This window comes from Bos grunniens, chromosome 7 (assembly GCF_055505025.1).
Source record: "Bos grunniens cultivar Pamir isolate PY7600 chromosome 7, Bosgru_T2T1.0, whole genome shotgun sequence".
Classification (NCBI taxonomy): Eukaryota; Metazoa; Chordata; class Mammalia; order Artiodactyla; family Bovidae; genus Bos; species Bos grunniens.
Window position 1 is genome coordinate 6,340,968 of NC_141171.1, and position 16,571 is coordinate 6,357,538.

General features: G+C 52.8%; 1 protein-coding gene across 2 annotated transcripts in view; it reads right to left on the reverse strand.

The window, feature by feature from the left end:
• SIN3B (SIN3 transcription regulator family member B) overlaps window positions 1-16,571 on the reverse strand; it is a 44,245-nt gene that overhangs the window by 24,437 nt on the left and 3,237 nt on the right. For both annotated transcript variants that reach the window (XM_086408605.1, XM_086408604.1), the window contains exons 4-5: window positions 10,418-10,618; window positions 4,661-4,804 (exon numbers count right to left, since the gene is read on the reverse strand). In XM_086408605.1, coding sequence (XP_086264731.1) covers window positions 4,661-4,804; window positions 10,418-10,618 — 345 coding nt within the window. The remainder of the gene's footprint in view (window positions 1-4,660; window positions 4,805-10,417; window positions 10,619-16,571) is intronic.

Consider the following 16,571-nt stretch of genomic DNA (forward strand, 5'->3'; position numbering starts at 1 on the left):
TTAGATGAGGGAGCTGAGGGACGAGAGGTGACCTGCCAGGCTTCTGCAGAGAGGAGGGGACAAAGCGAGACATGGACCACGTATGTAATTCAAAGCCCTATTCTAGGTGCTGCACCCCCACCTCCTCTCTAAGTGGGGGCTATGCTCTCGAGCCTCCCGAGCAGGGCATGTCCTCCAGAACAGTGAGAGGTGGCCAGGGACTCGGGTAGGCCTTTCCTTCCTGAAGCCACAGGGGGGGCTGCCCCTGGACCACACGGCGCTGACAGCAACGGCTCTGGGAAGGCCACTGGAGGATGCCGCTGGGTGCACATCCCTGCAGGAACGGTTCAGGAAGAGAACCGCCAACACCAGGGTCAGAGCTGAGATTCCAGACCCAGATCCAAGAGGATGAGACCCAAAGACTATCCACCAAGTATACGAGGGAGCAACAAAAGCTTCAAAGCAGGGGGCACGATACAGCTCGAGTTCCCGGGACACAGAGGCCCAAGGGCCCACAACCTTGGGCTGAGCCAACAGAAGAAGGGTATGTAGTGGGAAGGAGGTGCCGAGATCCCTCTGCTCCTCAGCCACATGGCCCCGGGAGCCAGTTAGGAGGGTCGGTCATGAGCCAGGTAGGGAGGTCTCTGATGAGCAGGAACATGCACAGAGAAGGAAGATGGCAATGAAGCTGCGACTGCGAAGGGCATTATTTGGGAACACGGAGTAAAAAACAAGTCAGGATTCTGAAGTTCAGAGAGACACATGATGCAGACAATGGGCTTAAAGAAGCAAGTCAGACTCGAGGGTAGGGCCATAAGGAGGCAGCCGGGCTGAGAGGCCCAGTGTACATGTGAGTTCTCTGTCCGTGGGGGGTCTAGACAGGGGCTTTGTTTCCCTGACCCGCCCAGGCATTCCCCAAGGGCTTCCAGCAGGCCAGGCTGCTGGTGCGGGAGATGGGACGACCAGCCTGGATTCTAGGCTGGATTTTCCAACACAACCATAGCAGCACTTTCCAAAGCACTGAGTATAAGCTGGGCCCTGCAAGAAGCACTTGAAGGACAATACCTTAGTCCTGGCCTGAGCAGCAAGGGTGGTCAGTTCCACATAAGAGAGAAGGCAATGAAGCCTGGGAGGTGACATGGCCAGCTCAAGGCCCCCTGCAGCACCCAGAGCCCAAGGAGGTCCGGGCTGTGTGCTCACTGGGCTCAGTCCAGCCCCCCAGGACACCCGAGACTCCAAGAGGGTGGGCAGGACTGGCCACAGCTCCCAGACTTGACGTCAGCCCCACAGACAGGCACAGAACTCTCTGTGCCACAGAGCCAGCTTCTCTGGCTCAGTCAGGAAGTATTTCTGCATGGAAACTCTACACTTAGGGATGGTGCTCTGTGTCCTGGAGACAGTAACTTGGGGATGAGCCCCAGGCTGCCCACCCGAAGTCCACCTGATCAACCAAGAGGCATCCAAACTCGGACTGCTGTTGCCCTGTGAGCCCCTTCCTGCGAGACCTGCTGTCCTGCAGCCCCGTGCCCCACTGCACCCTTACTCTAGAAGCAGACCCAGGAGAGGCGGTGGTGATGCAGGAGGGTGGGAGGGGGACTCTCTGTGTTCACCCCCAAGCTGCCGTCAAGGGCAAAGAGAACGTGTGGAGACAGGATATGGGACACTCATCAACCTTCGAATAGAGGGGCTTCCTCAACCTCAGGCTGCTTACGAAAAGCCCCCAGCTCGCATCACACTCGTGGTGAAAGACCAAAGCTTTTCCTCTAAGATCAGGAGCGAGAAACGGACGCCTGCTCTCACCACTTCTAATCCACACAATACTGGAAGTTCTATCAGAGCAACTGGGCCAAAAAAGGAAACAAAAGGCACACAAACTGGAAAAACTATATTATTAGCAAATCCTAGGGAATCCACGAAAACTAGCAAAGCAAACAAACGGGTTCAGCAAAGCTGCAGCATACAAAATCAACACGAAAAAGCGGTGCTGTTTCTACGTATGAGCAATGAATAATCCAGAAGCGAAATTAAGAGAACAATGGCAGGACTTCCCCGGTGGCTCAGCGGTAAAGAATTGTTCCCTGATCCGGGAAGATCCCACATGCCTCGGAGCAACTATTAAGCCTGTGCTCTGGAGCCAGGGAGTCTAAACTACTGAGCCTACATGCCGTAACTACGGAAGCCTAATGCTAGAGCCTGTGCGCCACAAGAGAAGCCACCACAGTGAGAAGCCCGTGCAAAACTAGAGTGGCCTCCACTCTCCACATCTAGAGAAAAGCCCGAGCAGCAAGAAAACCCCGCACAGACAAAAATAATCAATCAATCAAGTTATACACAAAAAAATTCCATGACAACAAAGAGGATAAAGTGTTTGGAAATAAATTTAATCAAAGGGGTCAAGACTTACACAGTGGGGAAAAAAAAAAACTATGAAACACTACTGAGAGAAATAAAACATTTAAATAAAGGGAGAAATGCTGCCTATTTGTTGGGTAGAGGACTTAATCTTGTTAGGATGGCAATACTCCCCCAAACAGTTGGAAGATTCAATACAATCACTTTCAAACTCCCAATGGTCTTTTTTGCTAGAATGGAAAATCCAATCTTTAAATTCATATAGAACTGCAATGGGCCCTGACTTGTCAAAACAATCCTGAAAAAGAACCAAACTGGGGGACTCACACTTCCTGATTTTAAACTTACTACAAAGCTACAGTAATCAAGACGATGTGGTGCTGGCCACAGACAGACATGGAGATCAACGGGTTAGAACTCCGCGTCCAGAAATAAACCCATAATACTGGCCATCTGATTTCTGACAAGAGTGCCAAGACTATACAACGGGAAGAGAACAATTTCCCTCAACAAACCAGACTGGACCCCCACCTCACACCATATACAAACATTAACTCAAACTGGATCACCGACCCAAACATTAGAGCTAGAACTATACAAGTGTTAGAAGGAAACTCAGAAGTAAACCTTCATGACCTCAGAATTAGCAACAGATTCTCAGACTTGACAGTGAAAGCATGGGCGACGGAAGGAAAAAAATAGGTGACGGGACCTGACCAAAGGACACGAGCAAGAAAGCGAAAAGACAGCCTACGGAACAGAGGAAAGTACCTGATAAGGCACTGATGACAAGGGTATATAAAGAACCCTTAAAACCCAACAGCCAGGAGACAAACGGAAGACTGTGCAAAGCACTTGAAAAGACAGTTCTCCAAAGGCGAACAGATGGCCAGTAAGCACATGAAATGCTCAGTATCATGAGTCAGCAGGGAAACGCAAATCACAAATAACGAGATACCATTTCAGGCCAACTCAAAGACTGTCTTTTAAAAAAAAAAAAAAAAAAAGGAAATCTTGAGCATTGGTGATGACGTGGAAACTGACACCCAAGTATACTGCCAGTGGGAGCGGAAAATGGTCCAGCCACTGTGGAAAGCAGTCTGGCAGTTTCTCAAAAGTTAAACATACAGTTACCGTATGACTCAGCAATTTCACTCTGAGGTACAGACTATGGCACCTCACGCCAGTGCTCTTGCCTGGAGAATCCCAGGGACGGGGGAGCCTGGGGGGCTGCCATCTATAGGGTCGCACAGAGTCGGACACAACTGAAGCGACTCAGCAGCAGCAGCAGGTACAGACAAAGAACCGAACACGCGTGTTCAAGCAAAACCTTATACACGTGTGTTCACAGCAGCACTACTCAGTGACCAAAGGTGGCGACAACCCAGGTGTCCACCAGTGGGCGACAGATGAACAGCGGTGACCCGGCCACACGACGCAATTACTATTTGGCTACAGAAGTGATGAAGTGCTGACACATCACGGATGAAGCTTCAAATCATGATGCTGAGCAAAAAGAAGCCATGTGCCAATCAAAGGCCACATGTCGTGTGATCCCATCTACCAATACATGAAAAGTCCAGAACAGGCGAATCCAGAGAGACAGAAAGCAGACTGGTGGCTGCCGGGGCCTCAAGAGGAGAGCATGGGGAGTGACTGCTAACGGGCGCTGGGAACGTTCTGCAACCAGACACAGGTGACGGCTGCACAACACTATGAAAACCCTAACACTACTGAACTGAGCATTTTAAAACGGTGAACGTCGTGTTACATGAACTTTCCTTCAATTTTTTTCTGAAACCTGTTAAGTTCGCAAGAAAAGAAAAAGAAGAGAAGGAAATGGAAAAGGCAGCTTGGCAGGCCTCAGGCCACAGCAGAGAGGGAAAGGCTGACGGTGCAGTCTGCGCTCCCGAACTCCCCATCCCAGGCCCCTCTTCCGCTCCCAGGTCTATGCCCCCGCCCAGGCACTGCTGAGCCTCAGCCCACGTCCACTCGGTCCCTCCGCACAGGCAGGCAGTGAGCCTGACCCCTCCTGCACCACAGGCTCTGGTTACGGGCAGGTCTCCATCGGAAGACTCTCTGCCCCCCAAACCACCCTCAGCACCCGCTGCTCTCAGTCCAGAGAAGCCCTCCGGAGGACCTGCTCCAGGTCAATGAGGGCTTGGAGCCTGCACTCGGGGCCCATGGGCGGCTGCACTGGGTGTGGCTTCAGGGGCAAGCCAGTGTCTCTGGGGAGTGGATAAACCCAGCCTGGCCTGAAGGCTGCACTGAGGTGTGGGGTTCTGGCTGGGAACGTGGCCCCAGACGGGGGTGGGTGCTCTGTACTCACCAGGGACCGCTTGGCTTCAGGCAGGAACTGTCCAAACTCGGAGAGCAGGTCCTCCTGGCCGCGGAAAAGGTTGGCCACCTCAGTAAATACCTCCTCTTCAGACATGCCTCGGAAGGGACGGCCCTTCGTGCTCAGCTGCTCCTTCTGTCGATTTTCAGGAAAAGGAAAACAAGTCGTTAGCCAAGGAGCCAGGAGACACCCTAGGCTGGGACATTCAGGCATCCCATCGTGGAGGAGAGAGAGACGATTCACAAAAGACAGACTCGGCGGGCAGAGCCCCTGACTGCTGCCACCAGGAGAGACGGGCCCAGCCCGCTGCCACCTCAGGTTACTCCCCAACCACTCCCCTTCCACCGGCTCTGAAGAACAGCCCCGTGTGCTTGCATCTTGACCCTGCTGCACAACTTGGCCTGAGCCCCATCCATGGATGGGGTCAGAGCTGGGAACGTGGAGGCAATGTGGGAGAGGCAAGGTCAGGGAAGGACCCTGCCTCAGCCCTCGAGCAGCACTGCTGAGCAGAGGCTGGGCAAGGGCAAGGTCAACGGCGAACCCACAGTGCTCCCAAGGGCAAGGGGCCTCGTCCTGCTGGGCAGGGGAAATGAGCTAGCGGTGGGTCTGGAAGAGGCAGAGGGCGAAGAAGGACAGGAAGAGCCTGCACGTTAAGGGACTTGTTCTCCCAGGGTCACCAAGGCCCCGGAAAGGAGATGGCTTGACCTGGAGCTTAAGACAACAGGATAAAGACCAGAGGGGTTGCAGGTTGGGAGGGCAGGAAGGGGCAAGGAGAACGCAAGTCGGCCGTCAGAAGTCAGTCCTTGGACTTCCCTGTTGGCGCTGTGGTAAGAACCCGCCTCCCAATGCAGGAGACGGCTTTGATCCCTGACCTGGGAAAACCCTACGTGAGGTCTGTGCGGCACACCACTGAAGCTGGCGCGCCTGCAGACTATGCTCCGGAACAAGAGGAGCCACCATGATGAGAAGCCAGCGCACCGCCTTTAGACAGCAGCCTCTGCCCACACAACTGGAGAAAGCCTGGGCACAGCATCGAAAACCCGGATGGGAGAGTGGGTCATGAGGGAGGGGAGGGGACGTGTATATACCTATGGCTGATTCGTGTTGATACTCGGCAGAAAACAACAAAATTCCGTAAAGCAATTTTCCTTCAATTAAAATAAAAAGTAAAAAAACAAAAAATTCCGTAAAGCAATTTTCCTTCAATTAAAATAAAAAGTAAAAAAAACAAAAAAACCCAGTAGCCAAAAAAAAAAAAAAAGAGTGAATTAAAAAAAAAGTTAGTCCCTATCAACTTCACAGCCGGAACATGACAGAGCAAGCAGCACGACAAGGCTTCGACATCCCCCGCCGGAGCTGCAAAGGGGGAGAGACAGGAATGGGAGCCCTCGGCTCGCTCTCCCCTCTCGGCCCGCTCCACCCCTCGAGGAGAGGTACTTTCCAAATCCTGGCACACAGAGCACCTAGTTAGGAGGGAGGAAAAACTGCCTCCACCCTACCCTGCCCCAAGTCACCGGGACACTTGAAGACCAAAGGAAAAAACAGGCAAAGATCACTCAGCTCAGAGGACAAATACAAATCATTCCTATGCACATAAAACAGTGATCAGACTAAGTGATGTTTGAAGAAATACAATTTAAAACAGCATCACAGCAGGTGGCTCCTGCCAATGCAGGAGACTCAAGAGGCTAGGGTTCAATACCTGGGTGGGGAAGATTCCCTGAAGGAGGAAATGGCAACCCAGCTTCAGTATTCTTGCCTGGAGAATTCTATGGACAGAGGTGCCTGCTGGGCTACAGTCCATGGGGTCACCAAGAGTCGGGCACGACTGAGCGCCCACAACATGGTGAGAGCATTTTTGCTCATCAGACTGAGTGAGTGATGGTGATCTCTGTGCAGGCGGTGGGGAGCTGGGCGCTCTCATTACAAGGTGCAAAGAAAGCCTGGTGCCACTGGCAGAGGGAAGCCTGGCGCCATCTACGATCATGTGACGGGGGCACACTCTCTAATGTGGGGATGTACTGCCTGTAAATTTTCCCACAGAAAGAGTCAGCCATGCTCCAAGGCCTGTTTTAAACAGACATCTGTTTGGGACAAATGCTAAAGAATGATCTGAGCGTGGTGTGGATTCTGCATTCGCTAATAAGACAGGATTTTGCCCAGGAGTAACAAGGGGTGTGTGGAGAAGTATACCTGGCTGAGCCAGGCCATGCGGGAAACGCACGCCACCCGACACGCACACACCCTCCCTCTACTGTCAGGAGCCACCCTTCCAATCTGGGGCGACATCCTCCCATCACATTTTAGGAAACTCCCTCCTGGTACCTCACAGTGACCCGCAGGCTGCAACCTTCCCCCACCCATGTCCACAGGTGAACCTCAGGTCTTCTCCAAGGTCAAGTGTCACAGTGTTCGCATCACTCTTCGCCATCTAAGGCGAGTACACGCTGCTACCGGTTCCTAGTAGGTGCCTGTGTCCATACATTTTTTGGCTGTGGTCTCTGTTGCTGCGCATGGGCATCCTCTAGCCTCTGCGGGCGGGGGCTCCTCTCTAGCTGCGGCACTCTGGCTTCCATGGCAGGGGCTTTTCTCGTTGTGGACCACGCGGGCTTCTAAGGCATGTGGGCTCAGCAGGTGCGGCACCCGGGCTTAACTGCCCTGGGGCATGTGAGATCTTCCTGGACCAGGGGTTGAACCTGTGTCTCCCGCACTGGCAGGCAGACTCTCAACCCCTGGACCACCAGAAAAGGCCCAGTACCTTTTTTTTGTCAGTGTGTGGCCGACACAGTTTTTGAGTGTCGTGCCCTGAACCCATTTTCCCAAAAGCCCTGTGGCCGGGGCGTATGTACAGAGTGCGGTCACCCTGGTGACGTCAGGGCAGAGCTGGCTGTGCCTGTCCAGGCACACAACCCATGTAGGAGGCTGTGTCAGGGAACCCACTCCCCTCCAGTGACCTGAGGCAAGCACTGTGCTACAATCAGTGACCTCAGTGAACCACGTTTAATTGGGTCGGCACCACCAGCTTTATAGCCATTTTATGGATTGGAACCCCAAGGTTCAGGGTGGTGAGCAAAAGGGCTCTGAAGGGCAGGGGTCACAGCTAAGATTCGAATCAAGGCTCAACAGATTTAAAAAAAAAAAAGTAACATGTGGCTAAATTTACTCTAGAGCCACTTTGGCCTCACAATGTCTTAAAAAAAACTCAAACCCAGACTTCCCTGGCGGTCCAGTGGTTAAGAATCTGCATGCCAATCCAGGGAACACAGGTCTGATCCCTGGTCCAGGAAGATTCCACATGCCGTGGGGCAACGAAGCCCACGGGTCGCAACTACTGAGCCCAAGCACCCTAAAGCCCGTGCTCTGCAACGAGAGAGGCCACTCAATGAGAGGCCCGTACACCACAACGAAGAGCAGCGCCCGCTCACCGCAACCCAAGAAAGCCCGAACGGCAACCAGGAACCAGGGCGGCCAAAGACAGATTACGTAAATTAAAAAAAATCTGAGCCAATGTTCTAAAATCAGAATAACTCACATAGAAAGTCACACTGCCAGCTCCTCTTGAAGAAATGGATGGTCCCTGTTGCCAGGGTGCTTGCTGGAAAAGCCGGTGCCAGGCAGAACCTGGAGTGGAGGCCCAGGCGGCTGCATTTCCAACTGACTCCTGTGGCTGTGGCTGGAGAAGGCTGAGCTGTAACCTTCCCCCTCACGCATTCTCCAAATCAACCTGCAGCCCTTCGCTACGACCTTGGTTAAGTTAGTCTAACGTCTCTGCTCAACTCTCATCAACAGAACAGATATCTCCTGGCCTTCCCTCTAATGATCCTTCTTGCCCCTGAGATGTTTGGACCCCACGCAATCTGTGAAAGACCCATAAACCCCCATGGTTGCAAACAGACCGGTGTTCAGAGCTGCCACGTGCAACCACCTCTCTGTGGGAAGCAGGAAGTTCTTGATGCTGTGCAAGGTCCGTGCAGACGCTGGATGTGAGGCTGCAGGCCACGCATGACGTCAGCACCAGTGCCCGCGTATGTTTAGGCCGTCGAAGTAGCTCCACTGGGTTTGCAGGAAGCAAATGCTGTTCATCTCATCAACATTTACGCGGAAAGGAATCTCACTTCTTTATTTCTCTTATTAAGGTTGTGCGTAAGACTTCACTTTTAAAAGTGAGTCCTTGGGACTTCCCTGGTGGTCCAATTGCTAAGACTCCGTGCTCCCAAGGCAGGAGGCCGGGGTTCAATCCCTGGTCGGGGAACTAGATCCCACAAACCACAACTAAAAAGTCTATGCCGCAACTACACGCTACAACAAAGATCTACGACAGGGCGCAGCCAAATAAATAAATGAAAATAAACATTTTTTTTTTAATGGGTTCTGTTGGTTAGAAAAACAAAAAGCAGCAGAGACTCCATGTCTGCGCACAGATGATGTCTGAACTCCTTGCATGACACCGATGCCCCTTGCTACTGGCCTGCCTGTACTCCCTGCCAATTTCCCTGAAGCCAGCTGCCCGCTCAGGCCCCTGGGCCTTTGCATAGGCCGTGCCCAGGGCCGAGAGACTCTGTCTTTCACCTGATGGTTCTGACTGATTTGTTAAGATTCAACCTGAGGGGCTTCCCTGGTGGTCCAGTGGTTAAGAATCCCCTTTGTGATGCAGGAACTAAGATCCCACCTGCCACAGAGTTAACCAAGCCTGCAGGCCGCAACTGGAGTCTGCGTGCGGCAGTGATAGATCCTACTGAAGACCGAGATCCACAACCAAGTCCCAATGCAGCCGAAGTAATTAACTAAATATTAAAAGACATTCAACCTGAGTAGCCTCTCCCTGACCCCTCATGGGGTCAGCAACCTTCAGCGCTGACAAACCTCTCCTCCGCACTAAACTGAACTCCTAGGCAATGGCAACCATTCGTCTCTGTTGACCTAGTACCTGGCGCAAGGCCCAGTTGTAATCAGCATAAATAAAGGGTAGTTCTATTGTCTAAATAATAACTAAGCCATTTTATAAAAGGAAAACTGTCTTCTTGCAGGGGTGGGGGTGGCGGTTCTTTAATCCTCTAATGTGTGTTTCCCAAAGAGGCTGCAGAGGTGCCTCAGAGAGCAAATTAGAAGCAGACCTACACAGAACACCAACAGGTACACTCCTGTTCACAGCAGCGCTATTCACAGTGGCCATAAGCGGGAAGCCACCCAAGTGTCCGCTGATGGATGAATGGAGAAAGAAAACGAGGCCAGGCCATACAATGCAGTAATACTCCGCCTCAAAAAGGCCATTCTGACACATGTACAGCAGAGACAGACCTCACGGGCGTCGCGCTAAGCGAAACGAGCCAGTCAGAAGGACAGATACAAAGCTACTCACAGGAGGCCCCGGCAGAGCCAGACTCAGAGACGGGAAGTAGAAGGCTGGGTGCCAGGGGCTGGGGAGGGAGGAAGGGGGAGTTCTAAGAGTTTAATGGGGACACAGTTTCAATTCAGAAAGATGAAGACGTTCTGGAAATTATTGACGCTGATGGCTGCACAAGAGTGTGACTGTACAGTACTTACCACCACTGAATCGTACACTTAAAAACGGTTAGCTTTTACATATATACTCTACCACAGCAGAAAATAAAATTAACTCAGAAAAAAAAAAAAGAGCTAATCAGAATTTTACAGGAGTTCATAGAGAAAATCTGAATGCTTCCGACGCACGTGACACTGAACGATGACGCCCACACCCGCAGAGAAGCGTGGCCCAAGTCTTCTTACCTGGTAAGTGTGCAGTATCTCCAGGAAGGACCTGTAGATTTCCGGGTGGTCCAGAAAGCGGGTCTTAATTTTGTTCACGTAGCTGATGGCATTGTTGAATTCCACGGAATCGGACTCCAAGGGCACCTGGGGCTTGTCCTCCTTGTACAGCGTCTGCTGCTTCACGCTCTCCGCACAGTCACTGTGGCTGTGCGAGTTCTCCTGGCAACAGTACGACAGCGAGTTACTGTCGGGCCCGACAGGGGAGCAGGTTGTGAGAAACACCAGACTGAGCCACTGTGCGCGGCAGCAGGCAAAACTTAGCACAGGGCCGAGTCTTTTCCTTCGATACAGAAAAAGTTTACTTCTGGGAGCCTGGAGAGGGAAGCAGAGACGGGGCACGCAAACGGGGAGACACGGAGCCCCACCTCAGCCTTCCGAGTGCCCGTGCATTCCTGGGAGCCTCACTAACTCACCTCTGCCTGACCCTTCTAACAGACTCAAAGACCACGAAACCATGATGCACACTCCACACTTTGAAAAATTAGCATTCACGAGAAAACTAAGAAGAGTGGATGGTTTAATCCTTTTCAGAGCACAATTCTGGGCCGTTTATAACAGTCTTCCCCCACCTCTGGCCAGTCCATTCCAGCAAGACTGTTTTCAGGTGTGAAAGCTACTCGCTGTCAGCAGGCAGGAGACTGGGACCCCGCAGGTGGGGGAGGCCCCCTGTCCAGGCTGCCCAGGGCTGTGGGACTTCCGGTGCTAAGCCCGGGGCAAGACATGAGAGAAGACTGATGGGCCCTGAGCAGCCATCAAGCATGCTCTCCATTTACATGCTTTTCTGTCAACATAAATACAAATAAAAAACAGACACATGTCCCTCTCTCCTAGAAGCTGGAATCCTAACTCACAGCGGGGCAGGACCACCCCACAAAGGAGGCGACGTTTCCGCCTTTAGACTGGAATTTCACGTGTGGTCCTGAGGATGTCAGGACTGAAGGCAAAAGGAGAAGAGGGCAGCACAGGATGAGATGGTTGGATGGCATCACCAACTCAACGGACAGGAACCCGAGCAAACTCCAGGGGATAGCTGAGGACATGAAAGCCTGGTATGCTGCAGTCCGTGGGGTCGAAGAGTCGTGCACGACTTAGCGACTGAACCACCACCTGAGGACGGCCTCGCTCTGCCACTGACCACAGCTGGGCTGTCAGAACTGACCCTCGGCTTCCTGCGGGTCCCCGCCCGGGTCTCGGGCAGGTCCGGAACCCTCTGGTTCGGCTTTAGGTCTTTGCATACACAACCCCTTTCAGGGAATCTTCTAGACCTCATCTCCTAGCACTTTGAGCCCCTTTCTTGCTCTTTTTCTCCATGGCACATACCACTTTCCTACAGGTGACACATTTTACTTATTTTACTGTCTGTCCAGCCCTGAGCTGCAGGGAGACTCCAGGGGAGCAGGGATTCTCTTTTGGACATGGCTGTATCCCCAGTGCCTGGAGCAGTGCTTCGAAGAGAGTGGGCTTCATCCACAGTTGGGGATGACCAGGTGAAATCCCCTGGCACCTGCAGCTGACCCTGGACTCCAGGGGGCTCCAGGCACACTGCCGCCGCCTCCAGCAGGCACACCGCCAGCACCCGAGTGGGTCCACTGGTGCACCAGGGCTGCTGGGCAGCGGCAACAACAGACACCGCCTCCCCACAGTTCTGGAGGCTGGAGGTCCAAGCTCAAGGGGTCAGCAGCCTCTCCTGAGGCCTCCTGGCTGGACACCTGCCCCTCCTTCCTGCTGCGTCCTCACAGGGCTGCCCCTCTGCGCGCACAGATCCTTGAGGGTACTCCCCGTGTCCACATTTCTTCCTTGTAAGGACCACAGTCAGCCTGCATCAAGGCTCATCCTAACGGCCCCATTTTACCTAATCATCTCTGCCAAGATCCTATCTCCAGATACAATCATATTCTGAGACACTGAGGGTCAGAACTCTGAGATACAAATCTGGGGTTCGGGTGGGGGTGAATGTGGGGTTGGGGTGGGTGCAGAGGCAACTCTAGGAAGCCAAGGAAAACAGAGACACAAGAGACCTAGAGCAGTCACAACTCTTTAGTACTGTTTCTCCCCGGCACTGGAATTGGTTCTAAATCACTTTGGGGATGCTCCTCCTGATCACCTTTCACTTAAACTAACAGAGATCTGATCCTGTGTTCCTCTGTGGTACACAGGTTTGTGGGTGGGAATAGCTGAGCAGGGACAGGGGGAGGGAGCAGCCGTGGAGCCCAGGATGGTTTCAGAGGAGGCTGTGTGTTCACTGGGGGCTCCTTTCCCACCAGTATAAGGGGGCATTTTTAAGCACCATGTGCCTCCTCCAGTTCTTGGAAGTGAGTTACGGTGACAAGACAGAGAACCACCCCTGCAGACCAGGGCTCCACAAGAAAGGTCAGACGGTAATGGTCCAACCACTGCGGCCAACAGTCCAGTGATTCTTCAGCAAGTTAAACGTGGTCCCCAGGTGACTGAGCAATTCCACTCCTAGGTATCCACCAAAGAACCAAACACAAGTGCTCAAGCAAATCCTTATGTTTGTTCACAGCAGCGCTGTTCACAATTGTCAAAAGGTGGAAACAACCCTCGTGTCCATCAAGTGATGAATGAATGAACAAAATGTGTTCCGTTTATGCAGTGGAATATTATTCAGCCTTAAAAAGGAATGAAGTGCTGGTACAACATGTTGCTGCTGTTGTGAGCTGCTAAAGTCATGCCCAGCTCTCTGCAACCCCATGGACTGTAGCCTGCCAGGTTCCTCTGTCCATGGAATTCTCCGGGCAAGAACACTACAGTGGGTTGCCATTCCCTTCCCCAGGGTATCTTCCTGACTCAGGGTCTCCTGCATTCCAGGTGGATTCTTTACCGCTGAGCCACTGGGGAAGCCCCAATACAACATGGATGACCTTCAAAAACACAACGCTGAGAGAAGGAAGCCCAGACGCAAAAAGACATACAGTGCATGACTGCATTTATATGAAGTATTCGGAACAGGAAAACCTATATAGACAGAAAGCAGATTAGTGGCTGCCAGGGGCGGGGAGGTGTGAAAGATGGGGCTGAGGAGGTCCATGTTTCTTTCTGGGGTAATAAAATGTTCTGGAATTAGTGGTGGCTGCATAGTATTGTAAATTTACTAAAAAGCCACTAAATTGGACACATTAAAATAGTTATAATGCTGAATTTTATGTTACATAAATATCACCACAATTAAAAAAAATTTTTTTAACCACAATCTTAAAAATGTAGAAGCTACCAGCCATACAAACATAAGCTGGCTCGATCCGTGGGCCACAGTTTGCCAACCCCTGGTCTAAACTTTCTGGAACAATCCAGGCCTTTGTGTGCTCTGCCTGCCGTGGGTGGCCTTGACCAGGCACAGTAGAAACGCCTGCTGGACACTAAGGAACTGTCATACGCGGCCGCCTGGTCCATCCGAGTGCTCACACACAGCCCTGCCTGGCACTGAAGAGACCCTCAAGGGGACGTCCCAACAGGGAGCAGCGGCCCCCTCCGCCCCCCGCCCCACTGCTCATCTCAGCGGGTGCTGCGTCCACCCAGAGCCGCAGGCATCCTGCCATCACCTGGATTGCCCACTTTCACCGATACCTCGCCCCTGGTCCTCAGTACCCTCCACTCCATCTGGCTCACACAGGGCCCCCTCTAGCCTCCCAGATCTTCTCTTGTTCCCCCAGTCCACTTCTGGCATGGCAGCTGGAGGGGCCTTTTCAGAACTCTCCCCTGGCTTCTCACGCTCCTGGCTCTCTCCCCTATAGCCTCTGCTTCAGGTCCCGACCCCACCGGCTTCCTGGCTTTCTCAGGCACACCCAATCGTTCCCACCTCAGGCCTTCACGCTCCTACCACAGAGCCTCCCCCAGAGGACACAGGCGTGGCCCCTGCTCCCCTTCCTCCGCCCATCATGCCTCCCCAGGCCTGGCTTCTGCTATCTTTCACTTGTGGCGCTGAACTCCCTCTCACGTCTCACACCCATCCGTACGTGTCTCGCATGAGCCCCCACCTTAACCATGCAAGGGCCCGGAGAGCCAGGAATCTGAACAAACCCCAGTGCCTGGCACAGAGGAGGTGGCCTACCTCTGCCCCATGGATGACTAAGACATAAAGCCAAGAGGTGGCCTCCTCGAGACTGAATGGACACTGCATGACCCTTCCCAGAGGGAAGTCAGCTGGCTCCCTTTGAATGTAGAGGGAACACTAAACTATAAACCGCACCTCAAGGTTTATCTCTTAGGTTCATCTAAGCAGCTGTGACCTTGGACAAGTACAGAGGAGCCGCCCCGAGAGGCAGGGTCTATCCTGAGCAGAATTGGCAGCCAAGATTCACCACTCTCGCCCGGGGCCTCGCCCTTCAGGTGTCCAGAACGGGGACAGTCATGAACAAGTCAGGCCTGATCTGGAGGACCCCACCTGCCAGGGAAGGCAAACCAACAGGAAACAGTGCATTTTTTATTTCTTAGCTCTCCTATGCTATTTTGAAATATGTAAAACGGGATGCTGTGAAAATGACTTGGGGATGGGAATTGGTGGAGGGGGAGCTCTTTGAGGAGGTGACGTTATAACTAAAGTCAACCAGATCCAAAATGGTGTTGGCCCCAAAGGCCGCAGCCAGGGGATGGTCTTCCTGGGCAGGCTGCCCACATCATGGCACATCTGTTTATCTTTCCCTTAGGCCAGTGTCTCAACCAGGGAGATTCTGTTCCCAACCCAGGGGACACTTGGCAACATCAAGAGACATTTAAGGTTGTCGTACCTGGCGGGGGGTGGGGGTCGGGGTGCTACTGGCATCAGGGGGGTGCAGCCCAGTGATGCTGTTCAACAGCCTGCAGAGTGTGGGATGGGCCCCATGCCCATGAAGAACAACACTTTGGCCCCAGCGGCAAGGCTGAGAAGCCCTGCACAAAAGGCTCCCCACAGGCTACCACTTCTCTTCCTTAGCGCTTAACCACCATTCTCTCCTTGTCTATAGCTGACAGCATTAATGACGAGATGTAGAAATGGAAAATATTCACATACACATGCGCGCGTGCACACACACACACAGAAGTTTCTTCAGTACAGTGAAGCCAGAAAAACCAGTTAAAAAAAAAAATCACCATGGCACTAGTGAGCAGGGAGCCCTGGAAAGTTCTCAGGCTACCACTGACTTGAAAAGGCCTCTAGGAAGCTCAGAAGACATGGGGTTTGGGCCTGGCGGGAAGCAGGGCTGGAAACAGAAATGACTGAAACCAAGCCGGCAGCGGGTGACCGGAGGGGATGAAGGGCACGGACCTCTCAGGCGGGGGGGGGGGGGGGGGGGGGGGGGCAGCCCCACACATGGCGGCTCCTAGGCTGCAGCAAGACCGAAAAGCCCTGGTAGGCAGCTGTTAAGGGAACGTTCTCATCAAACTCCTCTTCAGAGTTAATAAGCCTGCAGTCACGAAATCCACCCCGGGGGCAGACAAGACTGGTCGGTTCTCCTTATCTCTCCAACAGGTCTGGAAGTCACTTGGGGAGCAGCAGGAGCCCTGCGGCTATTGAAGAGGAGAGGCTCGAGTGAAGATCCGGCCTTGGGAGCAGTTACTCCCACGGGGCTAGAGAAAGGCAAATTCCACATGGGGAGTGCAATTTAGGGCTTGGTCACCAGTTTTTTCTTCAACACCCAGTGTTTACAAAGCGCCTCGGATCAGCAAAGTGCCCCCGCACACACAGCTGCAAAGAGCTCGCTTTTCTCGCCAGCCGGGACTGTTCCGAAGGTTAATCCCTGCTAAGGCTTTTATCATCTGGAGGTACAAGCACTACCTCTGGATCCTGGGATTTCATTTGCAAACATGAAATAGTAGCTTTTTTGGCCCCAGGCTTTCAAGTACCTTTTTAAAAGTGAGGCGCACTCCTCAGCTTTAATGAGATGACTTGCTTATGGTGCTGACGTGCTGACAAGACTGCCTTGCAGAGAAAAGGCAGAACGTGTGCACTAGCCCCCCTCGGAGAGGGACCCGCCACTGCCAAGTCGCCTTGCACTGCTCTCTTTTCAAATCCTGACTCCCTAATTGATAGGAAACTGCAATCTCCTTCAACAGAGGAGAAACCTACAAAATGCTTCACGGTAGATTTTTAGCTTCCCTGCAAAAACCCCTCGGG